This window comes from Miscanthus floridulus, chromosome 18, assembly GCF_019320115.1.
Source record: "Miscanthus floridulus cultivar M001 chromosome 18, ASM1932011v1, whole genome shotgun sequence".
Lineage (NCBI taxonomy): Eukaryota > Viridiplantae > Streptophyta > Magnoliopsida > Poales > Poaceae > Miscanthus > Miscanthus floridulus.
The window spans coordinates 4,180,944-4,199,256 of NC_089597.1; the positions used below are offsets into that span (position 1 = coordinate 4,180,944).

Consider the following 18,313-nt stretch of genomic DNA (forward strand, 5'->3'; position numbering starts at 1 on the left):
TATAATGAGCATTGAATGCAAAAGGTCTAGCATGCTTGGGCAAGGGTTGTGGTGGTGGAGTTTGGCACTCATGGGCAAAGTTGCCTTCTTGTCTATACTCAAAATATCTATTTGGCTTTGGCTTTGACTTGTGTTGTTGTTGAGCTTGAGCCTTCTTCTCTTGGTTTGCTAAGTACCCAATGCCACTTCTATCTATCTTCATTACGGTGTTCATTAGTAGCTCACTTTGAAGATGCTTGCTTCTTGTGAACTTGCTCAATCCAATCTTAAGATATTCTTTCTTCAACTTGAGCTTCTTATTCTCTTCTTTGAGTGCATCATTGTTTTTCTCTTCCTTGAGCTTCTTGTTTTCTTCTTTGAGCTTCTCATTTTCAAGAATCAAATCACCATCATGATCATAAGTTTCTAGCACAATAGTGTTGTGGCTTTTGATCTCTTCAAGGTCTTTCTTGAGCTTTTTATTGTCATTTTTGAGCTTGACATACTCATCATAACTATCGGTCTCAACCACTTACTTTCCCTTGCTACTAAACTTTGCTCAATGCTCTAAATGATCAAATCATCACATGATGTAGCTATATCAATCTTAACAATATTGTTAGTAGCATCATGTGGCTCATTGAATAAATATTCTTGAGCAATGACAAGATTATCATGATAATCTTAAGAGTAGTATATTCTTCTTTTAGCATGTTGTGGCTAGTGACGAGCTCATTGTGTATCCTCTCAAGTTTATCATGTTTATGTTTAAGCTCTTTCTTAGAAGATTTGAGCTCTTTGAGTTTGGATGATATAGCACCATTTGCTTCTCTAAGCTCAACACTAGTCTTTTTGGCTATATCATATTTAGCTAAAAGAGAATCATTCTTAGCTTCTAGTTTTTTATTCTTAGCTCTACTCTTTCTAATGATCTTAGTGTTGATTTAGCAATTTAACAAGATCATCATAAGAATGTGATTCATATTCATCATCATCACTATCGCTATCATCATTGCTAGCATGTTCATCACCACTACTATCATCATTTGATACCTTGCGATCACCCTTGGCCATAAGGTATAGGTGTGTAGAGGATGATGGCGGTGATGCCGGTGAAGATAATGAAGAGTCAATAACAATGGCGACCATCTTCTCGTTGTCACTATCATCATCGGATAAGCCACTAGATAAATCAATGTCCATGAGCCAATCACCGACGATGTATGACTTTCCACTTTTCTTCTTGTGGAAGTCCTTCTTCTTGTCATCTCTCTTCTTATATGGCTTGTTTTTCTTCTTCTCATCTTCGTCTTCATTGCTTGAGTCATCTTTCTTGCCCTTGTACTTGTTCTTGAACTTGTCTTTCTTAGGCTTGGTGCATTGGTGTGCTAGATGACCAAGTTCTCCATAATTGTAGCAATCCATCTCGGAGATTGGCTTCCTTCTAGAGCTAGTGAGGAACTTCTTCTTCTTGCCATCAAACTTGATGCCACTTTTGTTGAGCTTCTTTAGCATCTTGGCGGTTCTTCTCACCATGAGAGCAAGACTTGTATCATCAATTTCATCATCACTTGAGCTCTCATACTCAAGCCTTGCTTTGCTCTTCTCTTGGCTAGCTTTGAATGCTAAGTCTTTTTCTTTCTTCTTAGTAGAGGATGAGCCATCTTGTGGTGTGATGTGCATGTACATCTTATGAGCATTGATCTTTTCCAAGATTTGTGTTGGTGTAGCGGTGAAAAGATCACATTGATGAAGCACGGTCACAATATGTCCATATTTATCGATGGAGAGGATACTCAAGATTTTTCTTACAACATCAGATGGTTGCATTTGAGTGAATCCAAGCCCATTGACTTCCTCTACAAGAACATTCAAACGTGAGTACATCTCATTAGCACATTCTTTAGAAAGCATCTAAAAAAAGTTAAGCTTTTTTCATGATAAGATGATAGCGTTTCTCACGCACACTCTTTGTTCCCTCATGAAGCGCACAAACGTCCGACCATAGTGCATGGGTGTCCTTGTGGTTCCTCACCCGGTTAAACACATCTTTATAAAGGCCTCTAAAGATGGTGTTTCGAGCCTTTGCATTCCATTTCTTGTAATTCACCTCATCGTCTTGTAGGTGTGTAGCATCCTGGGGTTTTGGAAAGCCTTGTGAGACGGCTCTAAGTATTCTAACATCTAGAGCATCTAAATACGCCTTTATGTGGATTTTCCAATATGGAAAATCATCCCCCTCAAAGATAGAAGGAGGTCCATCCCCGTGAGACATCTTTCTCTAGACGGTTAAGTCTAATTTATGAGCACAAGGCTCCGATACTAATTGAAAGGATCAAGATGCCCAAGAGGGAGGTGAATTGGGCTAATTCTAAATTTCTTTGCAATAATTAAGTCTTACGGTTAGCCCAATTAACCCCTTGTGCCCAGAAAGTATTTCTATTAATCTACCGCACAAAAGTTTAGTAACCTATGTTCCAATCCTACTCTAGCATAATAATTCTATGAATGTAAATGACAAGAATTGAATTGCTTAAAGTAAATGCACAAAGTAAAGAGAGAAGGAGGAACGCGATGAAGTTTTGCTGAGGTATCGAAGAGTCGCCACTCCCCACTAGTCCTCGTTGGAGCATCCGCACAAGGGTGTAGCTCCCCCTTGATCCGTGCAAGGATCAAGTGCTCTATATGGGTTGATTCTTTGACACTCCGTTGCGGTGAATCACCCACAACCACACATAACTTGAGTTGGGTCATCCACAAGCTCCGCTGGATGATCACCAAACTCCCAATCACCACCAAGCCGTCTAGGTGATGGCGATCATCAAGAGCAACAAGCACGAACTCTCACTTAACCACGACAAGCCTAATAAGAAGGGTGGATGCACACTTTGCTACTCTTGCTTTCACTAATGAGGGCTCTCTTTGGGATTCTCAAATCTCAATCACCTCACTAGGACCTTGCTCTTCTTGGCACTCTCAAAGGTGTTTCTCAGCTGTTGGAATTAGCAAAAGTACCCCCTCACACGAGTGAATGAAGTATTTATAATGTTGGTTGAAAAATGAACCGTTATGTGCCTCTGCGGGGTGATCGGACGCTCCGGTCATGTTGACCGGACGCTTCGGTCAGTTCTTCCCAAACTCCAGTGTTTAAGTTGTGATCGGACGCTGGACAACGTCCAGTCAGCACTGACCGGACGTGTCCGGTCATGATTTTCCCTCTCTTGAACCTTACTGGAGTCGACCGGATACTGGCACCCAGCGTCCGGTCACTCACCTCAGCATCCAATCGCATCTAGACGATTTCACCTTGATCAAATGAACTGACCGGACTCTGTGCCAACATCCGATCACTCCGAAACCAGTGTCCGGTCAGCATTTGACTCTCCATTCACTTCCAACTCTCGATCATACGTGAATGAAGTTTGCTCCAATAGATCTAAGGGCTTTTTAGGAGCTACCTAGTGCTAGATTTAGCAAGTGTGCACCACACCTAACTCACTAGACTCACATAGGTCAAGCTACCCGTCCATACCCCTTAATAGTACGGCCAAAGGAAAAACAAAGTTCTAAACTACTCTAAGTGTCTCCTCAACACCAAACGACACTTAGAACTAGTCAATCATTAACCTTGTCGTCCATCCTTTGAAATCCGAAACGATTTTCATTGTAGGGGCATGACCACCATGATAGCCCAATCGATCTCCATTACCGTGACCTAACTTAATTACTTATGCAAAACACACGTTAGTCACAGTAATAACGTATTATCATTAATCACCGAAATCCAACTAGGGGCCTAGATGCTTTCAGTGTTTTTCTCTCATGACAAATCAGCTGGAACAATATTTCGACTTATTTTTTCAGCGAAGCGAATGTGGCCATGATAAAAGTGCGTAATGGAGCAACTCCACTTTGGAGTTTGTGGAGTAGATGGATGTGTGTGGCATGCAGCTCAACTCCGGCCCCAAAAACATAAGGTCTTCTCTTGAATGGTCTAATATGCCCCTAGATGATGAGATGATACATATGATTTGACGTTTGTAAGTATGTAAGTGATTATTTTTTTAATAGTTGAATATGATACAAAATATTGTAGTTCGAAGAAATTTAGTCAAAAATAATTATCAAGGCCTATTACACACATTTTTTTAGTATCAAAACAAGCATCGGATTGTAGACGCTAATGTTGTCCAAATAATAATTTTTAATAAAAAAAAGGTGAGTGGTGTTGGCAATTTCAAAGTAACGTGCAGGCCCTGGCGTGCACAGTGCAGGTGCAGGAGCTCCTGGCGTTTGCGTAATTGCGCAGCACAACAATCGGGTACTTGTTTTCATTAACGAGTGGCGAGCGTGGGTAACTGCGTCTCAACTCCACGATTAATGTTTTGTTTGGTTCTTTAGTCGCTTCTAAAATTTCTGTCGCATCGAATGTTTAGATATTAATAAGGAGCATTAAATATAGATAAATTATAAAACCAATTACATAAATAGAGGCTAATTTACGAGACGAATCTATTAAGCCTAATTAGTCCACGACTTGATAATATGATGCTACAGTGAACATGTACTAATGATAGATTAATTAGGCTTAATAGATTTGTCTCGTAAATTAGCCTCCATCTATGTAATTAGTTTTATAATTAGCTCATGTTTAGTTCTCCTAATTAGCATCCGAATATTCGATGTGACATGAATTTTAGAAGCGACTAAAGAACAAATACCCCCTAAGTACAAAATTTTAAAAACGGGAGTACTCCACCTTTTTCTTGGAGCAAAGTTCTTGAAGCTGGAGGTGTTTAGCAACGCAGAGTTGGAGCGGAGCTGCAAAAACAGAAATAGAGCGATCCCAAAAACCTCCTTAAAGTATGATATTCGCTCCGTCTGTTGTTCCTCACTTCCACTTTTATCAGGGCTAGATTGTGTCCAACTCCAACACGATCTTAGACTCTCCGTTATAGTTTGGAGCTACGAAATAAGCTAGATTGCATCAATCATGTCTCTGTTCTTCAGCACTACTTCAACGGTACTTTTCAGCAAAAAAACAATATTTTTCTCTCGCAAGAAATTAGCATGTGCGACAGTATCAGCCAAATTTCAGCGAAAAGAACAGGCCACATGTGGTGGCCTGGCCGGTAGAGCAAGAGCTCGTGCATCCTCCTTTTTCAAATTCATAGCAAATGCACACAATAGTCATTCATTTTCACTTAAACTTAGTCAATCTCTAATCAAGTTTTTATATGAGATTAATTTTTATTGCATCTAATAGAATTGACTTACAACATGTTCGTTGGTTGGTTTCTGGACTGATAAGTCCGGCTGGTGCTGGTTTGTTGTGCTGATAAGGTCTGGCTGAAACCATCCACCGAACATGCTGTTAGAGTTGGGATTCGATTGAAATAAGGTTGACCAAGCGGGCTAAGACCATTAAATACCACAACGATGGCTAGGTCCAGGTATCCAGATAACATATTCACATGTGTGGTCGAAACATTCATACGTGTGTTTGAGCTTCAAAGTTCAGCACTGTGGATCGATTCAATCAGCACGATGTTGGCTCGCCGCGGCAACTGCTGCCGGTGGCCACAGCCCACACAAGGCCACAGCTCCACATCGGGCACCCAAGGTGAACACTCCTAGGCCCTAGCACACAGGGGAAAACGTGCAGCGGCGTATCCAAGCAACGTTCCCATTATTTTATTATTATCAGTCAAGCAGTCCACCAATGAATCATCAAGATATCTCACGTGACCTACCAATCTACTACTTCTCGACTTTCTATGCCGGCCCGGTTTTGAGCGCGCGGTCCAGATCAGCGATGAGGTCCTCGACGTCCTCGATGCCGACCGATATCCGGACGAGGTCATCCGTCAGGCCGCGCTCCTCGCGGACCGCCGCAGGGATTGCTGCGTGGGACATGAAGCACGGCAGGCTGATGAGGGACTTCACGCTCCCTGAATTCAGGAAAGGCAATGGAAGCCGTCAGTCGAGAGAGTTCAGTAGGCAGATGGTACGGTAAAAGCAAGCATCTTCGAAGGGATCGAGTTCGTCTGGATGCTCACCGAAGCTGACTGTTACGCTGAAGTGCTTGGTGGTCTCGACGACGTGCTTTGAGAGAGCCAGTGAGCCGGTGAGGAAACTGAGAACAGAGCCCGCTCCCTTTGCCTGACGAACAAGAGAGAAGTGTAACAAGCATGCATAACTGATCAGGACAGCCCGCTCTCTTAAGCTACACGCGAGGCAGCATGGAAAATAAAAGGTATACCTGAAAATAGTGTAAAGCCCGCCCAGGATGGTCAGGAAGCCCAGCGTAGTTCACTTGCTTGACCCTCGGGTGAGACGCTAGGAATTCAGCAATCTTCTGGGCATTAGCCTAACAATAACCAACCAACCTTTAAGCCTCTTTAGAGAAATGATGAAACGGCCAGACTCGAGGGGGTGAAAAGATATATACTAGCATACAAGTTACAGAAAAGCTTCACCTGTTGTTTCTCCACCCGCAAAGCCATGGTTTTGATTCCCCTCAAGCAAAGCCAGCAGTCAAAAGGTGCCAAACCTGATCCTTCAGCATTTTGCAGAAACGCTATCTCTTTAGCCAAGCTGTCAGCAATCAAAAAGAAATATTATACCTGCAGTTCGCAAGTACTATGAATGTTGTTTGTGGGACTTGTTAGTATTTGAGAGCATGCAGCATGAACATTAGGAGCAAGGTGGGAACAGAGAACACACCTTTCACCCTTTACTGCAAGAATTCCAGCCATAAGATCACTATGTCCAGCTATAAATTTGGTAGCTGAGTGCATCACGATATCTGCACATAGGACAATAGATGTATGTGAACTGTGCCATTAAATGGTGTAGAATGCTCTTGTATCTAGTTAACACATTGTTCCATACCAGCTCCCAGTTCTATAGGACGGGAGAGCACTGGAGACATGATGCTGTTGTCTACCAAAACAAGAGCACCATGAGAATGTGCTATCTCTGAGATTGTCTGTCATGCAAACAAAAGAGAGGATGGAATACTAGTTAACTCTAAAAGGATACTTCTAGATAATAGAAAACCTAGTAATACAATCTTAATGATCAATGGATCCATTGATCAAGAGTCTTACCTTAATGTCAGTAATTTGCTGACGAGGGTTTGTGGGACTTTCAAGCCAAACTAGTCTAGTGGAGGGTCCAATTGCAGACACCACGTCACTAATTTTTGTTGTATCTACTCGTCTGTATTGATACAATGTATATACAACATGTCAGTGAACAGCAAAAGAACAAAGAGATCACTTTCATAAAGATAATCAATATCACACTGACTTTACAACTATTCCATTTCTCGGCACAACTTGTGAGAGCAGACGATCAGAGCCACCATATATGTCCTCACCAGCAACAATTTCTTGTCCTGAAATCATAAGTTTGATCCATTAATTTATATAGGCATACACGAGATTATATGTCAAGCATTAGAAATGGGACGCACAGGAATATGTCAAGTGCTTACCAGCCTTAAGGAGGTGTGTTACTGCAGCTAATGCTGCCATCCCACTGGTGAAGCAGAATGCTTGATCTGCCTTCTCAAGCTTAGCCATAAGGCTGAACATGATATAAACTTCATCAAAACCATAATGCATTTCTCTACACTACAATAGTAAGGAAAAGCACTGTACTGATGAACTAACCTCTGGAGAACATCACGAGTGGGGTTACCACTTCTAGTATAATCATAAGGTCCATAATCTGTCGCTGAAGGCTGGAAAATAACTTTTGGGAGTAAGTCACTACTCACTACTGCAGAGTAGGAAACAGGAAAATAGAGCAAATCATGAACCATCTTAAGTACAGTTATAAGCTTACTAGTTCCTCAAACTGAATAAAGACATTACCACACAATTTCACAAAATCAATATCCGCACAATAAAATACTCATAATTGGAAATCAAGGATTCAAGGCTACAGAGGAAAATGCATATGGTTTGTTAAATAACTATAGCATCCCAACACCTCAAGGACAACCAAGTCAATCTCAAATCTCAAATATAACTAGTGGATTAAGAAAAAAGAGATCATCACTTAACTATTGGCAGGTATACTACAGTTTCAAATACACAAACAACGGCCAGGCACATAGAATTCATCAGCACCGTACAATAGTAGATTTTTGTCCTAAGATTTGTAAATTTTGAAGAAAATTCCGCCCAGCCTATTGTTCCCACATTTGTCTGAATATTCATTCCATGTTCCAAACAATACAAATCCAATAAAAATCTAAAATACAGATTGATCACATCTGGTAGTGCAACCTAGTACGGGACACCATCAGAAGGTGGAAATGAAAACGAACAACATATTTATCAAAGAAATAAAAACGTACTGGCAAAGTTCGAAGCTTTTGGTTCCCCATTTTGGTAACAAAAAATGGGCAGCATTCGTTTGTAATCCCAATTACCTGCTTAAAGGTGGCGGTCTGGTACAGCGGTGTGCTCAGAGCCTCATACTTGTCGAACGAGTTCTCGAAGCTCGTCAGCATCGTCGCCACGCTCGGCTCCTTCGCCTCCAACTCTGCACCACCAGAAAACCAAACGAGCGCCCACAAATTCCCAATCTATCAATTCTCCGCAAAACGGCCACATAAGCCCAATCCCACAGCCCCGAGCAACGCACCAGAATCGTAGGCGACGGAGTCCAGGGCCTCCACGGAGACCGCAGAGGCGCTGAGGTCCAGTTCCGAGCCGCCGGAGGCGCCCGCGATCACCGCCAGCGGGCGCCCAGCCATGCGTCGGGATAACGAGAGGCGGAGGGGCGGTACGCGGAGGGGTTGGGCTTCAGCGGCGGCGGCCGCGCTGCTAGGGTTCGGGGACGGGGCGGACTGGAGGAGGAAGAAGCGGGCGGGAGCGGTGGGGACGGCGGCGGCCATTGGCGAGGAAGGAGTGAGAAGCGGGAGTCGTTCGTCACCTGTGGGTGGACCGGTGGACCCGGGCCGTGGCTGCGTGACAGCGACATGTTTATAAGGGGGTGGGCTATGACTGACATGTGAGCCCGATTACCTGCGGGAGCCAAATTGCGTGCGGGTGGCCCCTCAGAAGGATTAGCTTACATTGTCTAGGTTCGTTGAACGTGATTACGTGAACCTGTAGCACGAAATAAGGGGCGTTTAATATGATGATCTGTTAATCAAGGGCTGCAGTCTAAAAAAGTAGCTTCTTATAATCTGAAGTGGTTCTCCATCGTGATTTTTAGAGTTGATGATAAAGAATCAAAGAGAATCACTTTTAGCCACAAAATCACTTGTATCAGAGAATCAACTTACACAGATAATCAAAATTTGATGGAGCTCCACCAAACAGACCCTTAGTTCATTTCAAAGAATCACTTCATAGAATCAATAGAGAATCACTTCTCTCTAAAAAAAATTGTTGAGCTCTGCCAAACAGAGCCTAAAGTTTATAGTTCTAAAACTACATCTATACATAACAGAAACTGAATACATAAAATACAAGTTTGAATGTCACATCACCAATGAATGAGGATTTCGGCCGAGCTTCATTATTCCTGCTCCCTCCCCCATCTCTACACCTCTCTCGCTATTTTTTCATTTTTCCGGAATCAAAGTACCTATTTAGAAGAGCTTCACCACAAGAAAAAGTAAATCCAGACCCAGATTCATATGGATCCACCGTGAAGCAACTCCACCTAGATCTAAGATTCGTCATTCGTCAAAGTGTTTGGTAAGGCTGCACCTCTACCTCCATCTCACTTCCATCTGGACCCCACATGTCAAGGGGCATAATGAAAAAAAAATGCAAATAAACCACTAGCTCTTCTTCTTCCTCCCGACAACTCGCATGCGCATGAGGGGTCGGATATGGCATGGCTCCAGCCGGTGAGGGCGCTAGTTCTCGCGATGCCACAGCCGGGCAGTAGGGGCACGATTGGCGCGGGCCGCGACCGGTGCGGGGGGGGGGGGGGGACTGATGGCCTGGGTGCGGCCACTTGGGTGCAGGCGCAGCTGGCCAAGCGCAATGCGGCTACCGGCTAGGGGTGGCGCGGCGGTCAGGGTGGGCGAGCATGTGTGTGTGAACGTGGAAGATGGCTTGAAAGAAAGAACGAAGCATTATTTTTATGTAACCAGTGGTAATGGTTGTTAATTTTTTCTAACTCCAGTAAATTTGGATTTGGTGGAGCACCCCGTGAGGCGCTCCACCAGTTTAGTGAATCTGAGGGCAGATCTAGCATTTTGGTGGATCAGATCCACGGTGGAGCTGGAAGTGTTTGGCTTGAAAATTGGATATGGATATATTTTCGGTGATCTAAAGTTGGTGGAGCTCTCTCAAACAGGCCCAAAATAAGAATTATCATGTAAACATAGACTTATACAGAGAGGAGGAAGGGGGAGATGGCGAGACCTTAATGTAGATGAGACGGCAATAGCCCTTGGTTCAAGGACAACCACCACTACCAGGAGAACCGGCAACTTGTTTTGGGACGGGCAACGACTGAGGCGATGGTAGGCAATGACACCAGGTGGAATGGCGGTAGGAGACCATTGACGCCATTAAGTACATACTCACTGCTACCAAATCCATCGTTACCAATGGCTCTTTCACCACCGGTTTGCTCTCACCTCCGGTCCGGGTTATGAACTGTTGGTGAAATAATTTTCAACACCGGTTCGTGTTGTGAACCGTTGATAAAAATGAGGGCGATTATCACCTCCAGTTGGTAACATGAATCGTTGGTGATAGTTCATCATCACGACCGATTCTTGTTACCAAACGACGATAAAAATCACTTTCACCAACGGTTTGACTTACAAGCTGGCGGTGATGACCCATGTTACAACATAATAAAATTAATAACATTTTCGAATCAAATCGGATGAAGAAGAACTTTATATCAAAGTTTTACGTATCGACGAGATATATAACCTTTAATAGTTAATAACTTTTTCATATAAAATCACGTATGGTCCTAAAACACTGTTTAAAGTTCTCATATATTTAAATTCATTTTTTTGAATTATCCAAACGATCTCTCATGGAAAAATGACCAAATTCTGTAGATCTTGATGAAAACTACAACTTGTAGTCGATGACTTTTTCATTTAAAATCATTTGTGGTCTGTAAATCACGTTTCAAGTTATCACAATTGAAAATTCAAAATTTTCAAACGATCTCGGATGGAAAAACGACCAAAACTAAATTTATAGATCTCAATGAAAACTACAACTTTGTAGTTGATGAATTTTTCATTTGAAATTGTTTGTGGTGGTAATTTTATGTTTCAAGTTCTTACAATTTGAAATTCAAATTTGTCAAATGACCTTGAATGATGAATAAACCAAAACCAAAGTTGTAGATCTCAATGAGAAATATAACTTTGTGGTCGATCACTTTTTTATTTGAATTTGTTTATGATCCCAAATATTTATTTTAAAATTCTAAAAAGTGATCGCGAGGAGAACGATGAAGTGGTGAGAGGAGCTACGCACGAGGGCACAAGTCTCGTATTTTCACGTGAAAATTTTGTGTGACTTGTGGGTTGCGACGCGCGACCATATAGCTGACGGGTAGGGGGATTATATTTTTTTTGCTATTTTTCCCGATTTTGAACTTTATAGAAAACTCTATCACCGTCGGTTGGTAACTTGAACCGGCGCTGATAATTTACTATTATCATCGATTTTCAACCAGTACTGATGACCATTCTTATCACCAATGACTTTCACCGCCGATGATGGTTTGGAATGCGATCAAAATTCTATAATGGCTGTTGTTTCGGCTATAAGATTTAAAACCGTCGACTGGTTTGGCGCTTGCCAGTATTAATAAGGGGATTAGCTATTCTTTAGACGCCTTATTTTTATTGTTCTTTTTCAGGTGACAAACCCACACAGTTGTAGAAGAAAGGAGTGGTCCAGATTAGACGTGCATTGTTTCTCTTCCCCATCGCCCCGGCTAGCTCCCCCCGCCACCGTTGCACTGGCCCCGCCCTCCCCTAATTTCAATCGAGCCCTCGCCCCCGGCGTGCAATTTTCCTCTCCCTCCTCGTGACCGCACGTCTGCTCCCCCCATCGACCTCCCCCGCTGCCCCGACTAGAGGCTCCCCCTCGACCCCGCCCTCACAAAATCCCAATCCTACGAACACACTGGCCAGCCCTCACCCCTACCATCGGCACTTGCCATCCGGATGTCCTACCCCGCCCTCTCGGTGGCTCCCCGCCGCCTTGCTCACCGCCGGCCAATCCACCACCACCGCCTATCTAGCCCCCTCGGACCCCTCCGCTTGTCCACGTCACGCCTGAGAGAAGGAAGACGCGTGCAGGGCGGAGGAAGTCACGCGCGTGTTGCCCATGAATCATGCGACTGAAATGGCTGCGTAAGGCTAGATTTACATAATCTGTCAAAAATATAAATCTGAAAAAATGAAAAAAGAAAAAAATAAAACCTCGTAGGAGAGAGGTTGTCATTTTTTTAGCAAAGAGAGAGGCTGTCAATTTTTTGGGTTATTTTGATCTAGGCCATTACAATTCTTCGAGTTTTGACAAACGTCATTATAATTCACCTAATTCGAGATCTGCCATTATAATTTTATCTCTCTTGCATCCATATCATTTTCTACGGCCGCCACGTATAAGGCCCACTGTCAGGCACGTATGCCTACGGGAAACCATACGGACGTCAAGTCCGCGTCTCCTCCGTCAGACCGAGCACGTCCACGACGCGTGTGTGAGCAGCCAACGCCACCACCACCGCGGGCATGCGCGAGCACCTGTAGTCCCAGCACGCTGATGTGGCGACCACCCCCACCGACAACCTCCATCTCTCGCTCCACCGTCCACAGCACCATCACCACCTCCCCCGTTGTAGGGTCGAGATGGCGGACTAGAGGGGGGATGAATAGTCTTTTCTAAAATTAATCGTGTCGGCTAGCCAAAACAAGTGCGGAATTAAAACTATCGGTCTAGCCAAAACTACACCCCCCTATCTAAGTTCTCTAGCACCTTCCAAAGATACTAATCAAGCAACAAAGGTGCCGGGCTAGCTAAAGCTCACCTAACCAATTCTAGGAGCAAGGTCACAAAAACCTATGCCACTAGTACTTTAAGCAACAAGGGAGCTCCTACATATGCTAGTAAGCAAAAGCACAAAGCCAACTAAGCTCACTAGCAATGCTCAATAACAAGGCAACCAATGCCAAATTAGAGAGCGCAAATACTTAGCTACACAAACTAAGCAAAGTGACTAACAAGGTTACACAAACTAAATTAGCTACGCAAGGGAGCTACTTCTATGCAACACAAGCAAGAAGGTAACTAGTGAGCTACACAAGCTAACTAATTACAAGAGCAACTACACAAGCACAATGTATATGAAAGTAATTACAAGCTTGTGTAACGAGGATGCAAACCAACGGGAAGAACAAGGTTGACACGGTGATTTTTCTCCCGAGGTTCACATGTTTGCCAACACGCTATGTCCCCGTTGTGTCGACCGCTCACTTGGTGGTTCGGCGGCTAATTGGCATCACCCGCCAAGCCCGCACGTCGGGCACTGCAAGAACCTACCTCGAAAGTGAGGGTAGCTCAATGACACGCTCAATGAGAGTTGCTCTTCGCGGCTCTTGCGAGGCGAGCACAATGCCCCTCACAAAGCTCTTCTCCGGAGCACCGCACAAGCTTCTTGCGGGCTTCGACGGAGACCACCACCAAGCCATCTAGGAGGTGGCAACCTCTAAGAGTAACAAGCACCACTAGCTTGCAACTCGATCACCTAGTGCCACTCGATGCAACCTCACGATGCAATCGCACTAGAATCGCTCTCTCACACAATCGGATGATCACTATCAAGTATATGTGAGATGGAGGGCTCCCAAGCACTACCACACAAGCCACCAAGGCTCTAGTGTGCTCAGCTGCCGACCCAAGTGTAAGGTCCTAATATGGCTAGAGGGGGGGTGAATAGCCTATTTAAAAAACTACAAATGAACTAGAGCAATTTGATTAGTATGACAAATAGCGAAATGCAAACTTGCTCTAGCTCTACAAGGGTTGCAAGCCACCTATCTAATAATTTTAGTTGCAATGATGGCTAGACACACAACTTGCTATGATACTACTCACTAAGAGCTCTCAAACTTTCTACTCTAAAGAGCTCCACTAAGCAAACTTAAATAGCAAAGCAAGCTCTTAATTCTAGTTACACTAAAGAGCTTGCTACAACTAGTTTGCAAGAATATAAAAGAGTAAGTAGGATGGTTATACCGCCGTGTAGAGGAATGAACCAATCACAAAATGAGTATGAAACCAATCACCAAGAGAATAACAAATGGCAAGAGACAACCGATTTTTCTCCTGAGGTTCACGTGCTTGCCAACACGCTAGTCCCCGTTGTGTCGACCAACACTTGGTGGTTCGGCGGCTAAGAGGTGTTTCACAAACCTCATCCACACGATTGGATACCGCAAGAACCTACCCACAAGTGAGGTAACTCAATGACACGAGCAATTTACTAGAGTTACCTTTTGGCACTCCACCGAGGAAGGTACAACTCCCCTCACAATCACCGGAGACGGCCATGAACAATCACCAACTCATACCGATCCTCCACCGCTGCACCGAGCCATCTAGGTGGTGGCAACCACCAAGAGTAACAAGCGAAATCCGTAGCGCAACACAAATATCAGGTGCCTCTAGATGCAATCACTCAAGCACTGCACTTGGATTCTCTCCCAATCTCACAATGATGATGGATCAATGATGGAGATGAGTGGGAGGGCTTTAGCTAAGCTCACAAGGTTGCTATGTCAATGAAAATGTGCAAGAGTGTGAGCTTCAACCAGCCATGGGGTTTAAATAGAAGCCCCCAAGCAATAGAGCCGTTGTACCCCTTCACTGGGCACACTATGGGCTGACCGGACACTCCGGTCAAACTGACCAGACTCTCGACCCAGCTTCCGGTCAACCGATGTAAGCCACGTGTCATTGTCCATTCAACAGGAACCACCCGATCACAACAGCTAAGTAGCGACCGGACGCTCCGGCACAAGTGACCGGATGCTGGACCCCCAGCGTCTGGTCGTTTATAGTAAGGTTCCAAACTAGGTTTTCTTTGACCGGACACGTCCGGTCCACCTCGACCAGACACACCTCAGTGTCCGATGCAAAACCCTAGACACTGTGCTGACCCGTCAGTTCGACCGGACCCAGACTTCCAGCATCTAGTCAATTCAGACCCAGCGTCCGGTCAATAGACCGACGCTGGCGTCTTCACTGCTACGCCTGATCAGACGCGTCGGTCCACCCAAGACCAACATCCGATCATAGTGAAAACAGTGAGACTGAGTTCCTTACTCCTCTATCTTCTTCACCCTTGCTCAAGTGTGCTAACCACCAAGTGTATCACCTTGTGCACAAGTGTTAGCATATTTTCATAAACATTTTCAAGGGTGTTAGTGATCCACTAGATTCTAAATGCATATGCAATGAGTTAGAGCATCTAGTGGCACTTTGATAACCGCATTTTGATACGAGTTCCATCCCTCTTAATAGTATGGCTATCGATCCTAAATATGATCACACTCGCTAAGTGTCTCAATCACTAAAATAAAATGGCTCCTATAATTTTACCTTTGCCTTGAGCCTTTTGTTTTTCTCTTTCTTCTTTTCCAAGTTTAAGCATTTGATCATCACCATGCCATCACCATCGTCATGATCTTCATCATTGCTTCATCACTTGGAGTAGTGCTACCTATCTCATACTCACTTTGATAAACTAGGTTAGCACTTAGGGTTTCATCAATTAACCAAAACCAAACTAGAGCTTTCAATCTCCCCCTTTTTGGTAATTGATGACAACCCTTTCACAAAGATATGAATTGAGATTTAATTGAATTCATGTTACTTGCCCAAGCATATCTACCATGTGTAAAAGAGTATGGACAAGTTTCATGAACTCCAAATGGTAGTAATTGCTCCCCCTACATATGTGCTAAGAGTTTGGATTGTAGCTTGCACATATACTTAGATAGGAAATATAGGAGTCAATTTCTACCAAATGATGCTAAGGTATAAGAGATGGACCTTTGAAGCGTGATACCAATCAGAGTGCACCAATATACTATCCTTAGCATCATTAGTAACTAGACATACACAAAAACTAGAATACCCCATGAGATCAACTTTACATGCAAGGGTCTTGTTTCCATAGAGTGAACATAAGTCTAGTTACTTTAGCCTATACATGCTAGTTTTTCATTTCATCATTCAAACCTATAACTAGCATACACCACACAAGCATGGATATTGAAATTAAGAACTTGTACCATGCAAGCAAATATATGAAATGTACATCAAAATGCAACATACAAGTTTATGAGCTTGCTCCCCCTACTTGTGTGATCAAAATTTTAATTGATCTATTTCCTTTATCATATATCTCCCCTTATATCAAATACTCCCCTATCACTCATATCTTTGTTTCTACTCCCCTATCACTCATATCTTTGTTTCTCTCCCCCTTTGCCCTCAAATTATAGATAGGTTGGAGTGAAACCATGTGAAATGAGGATCATTTTCCCAATTTGGTTCAATCTAGATTACTTGCAAAAGATATTTAACTCGGTTTGATCCAAGGACAAGCTTCTTCACACCTCCAAATAAGGGTTATCTTGTACCATGTTGAGTTAAATACTTATAGCTCATTTTCTAAATCAAACACTAGGTTTACAAGCCCACAAACATGTCATATGCTACCACTAGATCATTTCAAACATACAAGCAATAGTGGTACCATACAAGTATCAAATTCATTTGATTTTTATGAATGAGCCTAGGACATGATAGGAATGACTAGATGCACTAAACAAGTCCTTAGCAATGGATGGATGACATGTCAATCAACTTTACCTTGCTTTGCATGAAGGAGAGGCATGTCATATAGTGGGGGTGCATCAACACATATTGGAGAAGTCAAGTATGTTCAATTCATTCCTTAGCTTGCAAAACCTCTTCTCATCAAGTGGCTTGGTGAATATGTCGGCAAGTTGATCTTCGGTGCCCACACTCTCTATGCAAATGTCCCCTTTTTATTGGTGATCTCTTATGAAGTGATGACGGACATCTATATGCTTTGTTCTTAAGTGTTGAACCGGGTTGTTGGTGAGCTTTACGACACTTTCATTGTCACATAGCAATGGCACTTGCTTGAACTTGATTCCAAAGTCACTCAAGGTAGCCTTCATCTAAAGTAATTGAGCACAACAACTACCGGTCGAAATATACTCCGCTTCGGCGGTTGAAAGTGCTACACTATTTTGCTTCTTTGATGACCAAGACACAAGTGATCTTCCCAATAGTTGACATGTGCCCGATGTGCTCTTTCTCTTAACTTTGCATCCTACATAATCGGAGTCCAAATATCCAATCAACTCAAATCTTGCTCCTTTGGGATACCACAATCCAACATTTTGTGTATGCTTCAAGTACCTCAATATTCTCTTAGTTACCTTCAAATGACTTTCTCTTGGTGAGGCTTGAAATCTAGCACACATGCATACACTAAACATCACATCCGGTCTTGATACGGTCACATAGAGTAGGCTTCTAATCATAGACCGATACATCTTTTGATCCACCATGTTGCCACTAGCATCACTATCTAAGCTTCCACTTGTCCCTATTGGTGTACTAATAGCTTTACTTTCATCCATGTCAAACTTATTGAGCATATCCTTGATATACTTGCCTTGACTCACAAATGTGCCATTCTTCATTTGCTTGATTTGAAGACCAAGGAAGTAACTAAGCTCTCCAATCATAGACATCTCAAACTCACTTGCCATCATCTTGCCAAACTCCTCACAAAATTCTTGATTTGTTGATCCAAAGATGATATCATCAACATAGATTTGCATTGCAAACAAGTTATTTCCAAGCTTCTTGGTGAAGAGAGTGGTGTCAACCTTTCCTATTTTGAATCCCTTAGAGAGTAGGAAATCTTTTAATCTCTCATACCATGCTCTAGGTGCTTGCTTCAATCCATACAAAGCCTTTCTCAACTTGTAGACATGGTTGGGTTTCTTCTCATCTTCAAAACCGGGAGGTTGCTCAACATACACAAGCTCATTGATGTACCCATTGAGAAATACACTTTTCACATCCATTTGGTACAACTTGATGTTGTTGGCACAAGCATAAGCTAGCAAGATCCTAATTGCTTCCAATCTTGCAACCGGGGCATATGTTTCTCCAAAGTCAAGACCTTCAACTTGAGTGTAACCTTGAGCCACTAATCTTGCTTTGTTCCTTATTACTATCACATCTTGATCTTGCTTGTT

At 43.2% G+C, this 18,313-nt stretch overlaps 1 protein-coding gene across 1 annotated transcript; it reads right to left on the reverse strand.

The window, feature by feature from the left end:
* Positions 1–5,446: 5,446 nt before the first annotated feature.
* On the reverse strand, positions 5,447–8,947 carry LOC136521382 (cystathionine beta-lyase, chloroplastic-like). The gene is made up of 12 exons (XM_066515119.1): positions 8,641–8,947; positions 8,426–8,538; positions 7,659–7,729; positions 7,481–7,572; positions 7,294–7,381; positions 7,092–7,203; positions 6,874–6,970; positions 6,706–6,787; positions 6,459–6,576; positions 6,242–6,349; positions 6,039–6,141; positions 5,447–5,930 (listed from the first exon to the last, which is right to left on the reverse strand). Exons 1-12 carry the CDS (start codon positions 8,891–8,893, stop codon positions 5,755–5,757), a joined length of 1,413 nt encoding a protein of 470 aa, XP_066371216.1. The 5' UTR covers positions 8,894–8,947; the 3' UTR covers positions 5,447–5,754.
* Positions 8,948–18,313: the final 9,366 nt, after the last annotated feature.